We start from the raw sequence: 6,000 nt of genomic DNA on the forward strand, positions 1-6,000 counted from the left end.
CAGACACAGACATGCGCAGTGTGAGCGCTTTTACCCATAAACCAAAATTGATTTGTGGTTTTATCACTCATTTTTCAACTGAAGTTGACGTAATTGTCGGATGAACCATGTCAAAAAAAAAAAAAAAAAGGTCGAGTTGGAGAGAGAAAACTTTTAATTTCAACCAGGACTTGCCCACCTGTAATTGGTTTTAAGCATTTACTTTTTGGGATCCAATGCCGCCGACACAGGCATCAGCATCAGCACTACTGTTTCTAAGTCAGCATCACCGTCCCGTCTCTTCTGTCTCTTGGAAGAGAGAACCTAAGGCATATTTATTACTCCCTCCCTTTTTTTATAACTGAAGTTTAAGATTTTGCACACTAATTAAGAAAAGTTTTTCAATGCTTAAATCTGTACACTACTTTCCTTTTGTACCCTCATTAATTGTCCAATTCACCCATATTTTCTCTCACTATAGTACTAAATGGTGCTATTTTACCAGGTCAAAAGCAATGCATGAGAGTGTATTAATACCAGAGAGATAAAAGGGTAAAATTGTGAAAAAGTAATTAATGCTGTATGGAGATAATAAAATGACAGATAAAAGTACACTAGAGCAAATTTCTTAAACGTCAGTTATAAGAAAAGGGCGGGAGTACTATATAGTAATATAATGTAATACAGCGGATTCAGTAGTAGCAGTCATGAAAATTACACAGCTGAATGAATGAATCCCCTTTTTGCTCTTGTAATCTTTTTGCATTTATTTTTTCACACACTTAGTGGGGTTTTGAGAATTACATTCAGTACCAGTATACAATAATAAGTAACATACAAATGATAAATAAATTTTGAACAGTTATTTTAATTAATTTAACCTAAAACCTATCCATCTTGAGCCATACGGAACTCGATTTACTTTATTAGTCATAACGGAAAAAAAAAAAAATAGTAGTAGAGTGGGTAGGGAACCGACCACATAAAATATATAGGAAGACGCCACAATCCTTCGATTCTTCCAATGATTGGAGTAAAAACGTACAGTAACTGGCATCCTCTTTTAAGTTGATAGGCCGGCCATAAAAGCAACACCGGTTGAGGGTAGCCACGACGATCCAAAGATGAACTGTGCAACTGTGAACTTGCTGGCCTCTGCCGGCGTGGTGATCACTCGATAGCCCGGCCACTTTACTCGCTGTCCAAGGGCTGCTCCCGGTCCGTAGTTCATGTACTCGCCATAGTACAGAGTGTCGAGAGCGAACGTTGCGTTCCATTCCAGAAATCCCCTCGGGTGAATATGGTCGCCCATGTAGGATAGCATGAACACCGTTCGCGAGTAGAGTTTCCATGGGCGGCCTAGGTACGTCTGGAAGCTGCCTTTTGATGCCTCAAGATCAGGCGTCGCCAGGATTCTGCATGCATGAACAGAAATCCCGGTGTTTTGATTAGGGTCTTTTCTGTTTTGGGCAGTGACGGTGTTTTTCTGGAGGTTCATCGGCTTGCGAGCATTTAGAGTGCAGTTCTGGAACACAACCGCGGCATTACCAAATATGAAGTCCACTGTCCCATAGACGTCGCATTCTCGGAAAAATTGACGCTGCGAGTGGACGTAGAGGGTGTCTTGGTAGCCGACGATGCTGCACCGGTAGACCACAGCATGATCGGCGCCCACTCGAAGAGCTACAGCCTGATGCTTACTTGGACCAGCCCAGTTCTCAAAGGTCATGTCTCTTGCAATAAAGCCAGCACCAGTAGCCGCTGTGCGCAGCAGCAGACAATATTAAAGATAGATAGAGTAACGAATAAATTTGCATTGCACTATAGAAAGAAAGTTGGAACTTCCTTGGAAGCAGGACAAGGAAGAGAGATGTAGTACTAGTACAGGGTGGAAAATAATTGGAATCTTTTACCAAAACTGAAGTACGTAGGTAGGACAAGAAGGTACTCTCTCACAAGAAGAGAGTACGCATAACTACTTGAATGTCTACACAATTCAATGATGCAAACACGCGTAAGTTGACGATTGATGTCCATAACTATCATACTGTTATAGTAACAGAGTATGGGATATGCCCCACAACTCCAATAATAATAATTATTGAGGCCACCAACTTATTTATGGTCACATCACTATCCTCATATTCTAGTGCCAGACAAGTGTGAAGTAATTCCAAGTAGACAACGTTGAAGATGGAAAAGAAGAGAAGCCAAAAACTCAAAAACTCTCCTCCTCCTCCTCCTCCTCCTCCACTTAACGTCTACTAATAAATAACACGAGACAAATGCACGCACAAGTAAACGAAGCAATACTTGCAACTAGTACGCGCCAATCAAATTTGACAGAAGTAAGATCATGCATATGTGTCCTGTTGTCATTTCTCATCATAGCTTCTTTTTTTTTTTGTGTGAGATTTCTCGTCATAGCTTTAAGAGCAATGGAATTTTAGAATTAAATGAGAGAGAGAGAGATAGAAAGCAGGATTCCTTACCCAATAATTATTACTGTTGTATCCTGTAATTCTATTATGTATATTTATATTACACGGAAATGTCCAAGACAAGGGTCAAGATGTTGACTACAAATCTTTCGTCGGGGGTGATTTTGTCATACAATAATGCATGAGCTAAGCTATAAACAAGCGTAAACGGTATCGGCCCGATTCTACGGGCAAAGAACGTGAGGTTTCCCGTTTGCAGCCACACAAACAAAAGTTAAAAAAGCGACCTTAAATTGAAAAAAAAAAAGAAAAAGAAAAAAGAAAAAGAGAGAGAGAGAGGACACGTGCATCGTTTCCTTCTTCTTCCATTTGGGACATTGGCCATGCCGCTGTGCCCGGGGTATCTGATGCCCCCTTTTTGTTTTCCGCCACCCACAAAAGTTTGATTCTAAGCTACTGCTACTAAATAAGCGCTTCAAATTTGTACCCCCACCACCAACACCAACACCAACACCAACACCAACACCAACACCAACACCCTCAATGTGTGTGTATATATATATATATATATGTGTATGTATATAATAATATAAAGCAAGCCAAAGACGCCTTTTACTACGTACTAATTACTACAGCTTATAAGAGAAAAAAAATATGAAAGAACACAAAACAAAAGGATGTTGGTTTAACGGGGAAGAAAACAAATGAGTTTAAAAAGGGAATAGAGCGGGTTTTTACATACCGAAAGACGCGGTGTGGAATGTGGTGACTTTATCGAAAATGCTCTTTCCGCCTGAAATCACCGTTTTGCCTTTTCCATCCCCTATGAACATCAAATTCGTCTTCTTCCTTCCAACTTTCAGATTATCCTCCTCGTACCTGAAAGATGACAATCCACCACCCCAAAAAAAAAAAAATTTTTCTCACAAACGTATACAATTAATATTAAATCTTGTCGGTGGTGGTGCCACAATTTCCCGCCACTCTTTGCAGCAAATGATGATTGAGCACAAAGTCAAGATGACAATCCACAACTTGGAAGACCAAAAGATGACTATCCACTACTGCCAGCGTGTAAATTGTTTTTTAAATGTTTTTTTACAATTTTTTTTTTTTTAAAAAAAGAGAGTAATAGAGCACTATTCAGCGTGTGACGGTGCCAGCAACAAATAGCCAATTGATGGCAACCATAGTCTTAATCACCAAAGAGAGAAAAAAAAAAGGCAGCAACTATAAAGTGGGTGAAAAGGTTACACTACTTACTGAAAAAAGAAAAAAAAAAAAAGAAAGAAAAGGGCATTTGTGAGAGTAGATCTCATCCCACGTGAAAGTGAAACTTGAAAGTGAACGAACTTACTTTCCTGCCTTGACGTAGATAATGATCCGGCGAGTGCTGTGCTCTGGCGCCTTCTTGATCGCCTCCCCCACTGTTTTCACCGTTCCGTTCCCGTCTTTCGACACTATTATATCCGCTTGAATCGACGTCGCCGGCACCTGCAACAACCTTCGGTCCTTCCTTGATAACCATTTCGGAAACTCCTCCTCCTCCTCCTGCTGTTTATAGTTACCACCATAACCTTCCTCATCATCGCCCATCAACCTCCGACGCTTGTTCCCTATCGGAATCCCTGAGAAATCATCACCGTCTCCCCCCGCCGCCGAGTATATCGCCAGGCAGTTGCTCACCAGTTCCGTCAGGTCCTTCAGCTTCTCCGACATCTGATCCTTCACGCTCCCTCCTCCGACTTCCCCAAAGCCCTCCGTGCACGTGTCCTGGTTGGTCAGAGCTGCGCTCAGCCACGTCAGCACGTCTTGTGTGGACCCCACGTAGGAGGATGAGGATGAGGATGAGGAGCCTGAGCCGTCACCTTCTCCTTCGGTTGAGGCGGGTGACATGGTGGTGAGGGAGCGGGCGAGCAGGTCCACGGAGTCCGCCAAGAGCTCCAGGCAGTCGTCGTAGGCGGAGCGGGAGCCCACGTCCATGGCCACGTAGCCGATGTCGGAGACGTCGTAGAGCGCCTTCCCCAAGCGCTGGAGCGTCATGTTGACGGTAATGTGGACGAGGTCCTTGTCGGAGGCGGTGAGCGCGCCGGGGAAGTCGAGGAGGGAGTCAACGCAGAGAGCCGGGTAGCGGGTTTTGCTGCAGGTGCGAGAGATGGCTCTGGAAGGCTTGCGGTGGAGGGCGGCATGGCTGGAGGCTTTGTTTCGGAGGGCGACAACCACCGCAGCCGAAATGGCTGAGGCCACGATGAGAATGGCGGCCAGTATGATGAGGGGCTTGAGTTTGCTTTTCCGGGGAGTGGAAGTGGTGGGTTGGTCCGACGGGTCGGGGAGCATTTGGCGGCTGGAGGAGCCTGCGGGCTCCGAAACGAGCCTGCCGTAGCCCATGCCTGCTTTTTGCTCGTATTATATTACTACTACAATTTTGGCTGCTGATTATATAAACACAATTATTAAGTCACTCACTCAAAGATGCAGAACTCGTGGACAGCAAAATGCAAATTATGCGATGGATTGGAGGCAAAATGAATGGAATGTATTCAAGTGGAAGGAAGAAAAGCAGCTATATATTAAGACTAGAGACTTGGAGAGGCGTGGGGGGAGATAACTGATAGTAAGAGGGTGGCAGGCTTTATATATTTTCCCGCATCCCAGTTTGGGCAGTTGAATATATTTTGTTAAGTAGCATACTAGTATTAATTATCGTAATCCCTATACATACTTATGCTGTTGGTAATAAACTAATAATAGTAGTTGGTATATGAGAGTTAGTGCGTGTTGTGAGTGTGTGTGTGCGAGAGAGAGAGAGAGTTTGGTGTAAGGTCGATGTCGAGGGGGGCATTAGCTGGCTTCTACTTCCTCCGCCACACTGCTGCCTTGCCCGCTCGCTTATTAGTTATTACACTGGAGAGTGGGCTGTGGATTGAGAAGGAAAGGAGAGGTCTGAGGGGGACGTGTTGTTATTGACTTGCTTGTTCTGTGCTGTTTTCTGCTTTCTTCAAAACTTTTTCATATTATTGACATGAGTTTGTTTGGATAAGAATTTATTTGGATGATTTATTTGATCCAGTTACTGTAGTACTTCTTGTGATGTGATGTATGTGAGATAAAAAGGTGATTGGAAATTGTGTGTATGATGCAAGCAAAACAAAATCTGAAATAAATCTTACAAATTTTCTTTGTCCAAACAAACCTGCTGTCTCTGCTGTTGTTTTCGTTTCCTTTGTTAGCAGGGAGTATGTATTATATTATTATTATTGTTATTATTTTACTGTCGCCCGAATGAAAAAAATACAGAAAGAAAGAGTAGTATGTAATGTCGGAAGGAAGAATGAATTGTTAACTAACGGTGGTTTATTCCTCTACCTTAACCCTTGACTCTCTTGGTCCCTCAACTTTAGGCCTGAGGTTTCATTCCTTTTTCTCACCGTCCCACCGAGAGAATAGAATATATTCTTTGTTACTGTAAAGTAAGCTATTTTAAAATACTCCTCTTCCCGTATTTTAAACTAGCCTTGTCCTTGCTGCCAATCCTAGCACAGGTAGATCGAAATTTCGTAACTTTAGCTCGCGTAGCGTT

At 42.9% G+C, this 6,000-nt stretch overlaps 1 protein-coding gene across 1 annotated transcript; it reads right to left on the reverse strand.

The window, feature by feature from the left end:
• Nucleotides 1-618: 618 nt before the first annotated feature.
• LOC113729938 (probable pectinesterase/pectinesterase inhibitor 34) lies at nucleotides 619-5,096 on the reverse strand. The gene is made up of 3 exons (XM_027254286.2): nucleotides 3,778-5,096; nucleotides 3,163-3,299; nucleotides 619-1,740 (listed from the first exon to the last, which is right to left on the reverse strand). The coding sequence occupies exons 1-3, from the start codon at nucleotides 4,806-4,808 to the stop codon at nucleotides 1,043-1,045; spliced, it is 1,866 nt and encodes a 621-aa protein (XP_027110087.1). The 5' UTR covers nucleotides 4,809-5,096; the 3' UTR covers nucleotides 619-1,042.
• Between the last annotated feature and the right edge of the window lie 904 nt (nucleotides 5,097-6,000).

Source organism: Coffea arabica, chromosome 2e, assembly GCF_036785885.1.
Source record: "Coffea arabica cultivar ET-39 chromosome 2e, Coffea Arabica ET-39 HiFi, whole genome shotgun sequence".
Lineage (NCBI taxonomy): Eukaryota > Viridiplantae > Streptophyta > Magnoliopsida > Gentianales > Rubiaceae > Coffea > Coffea arabica.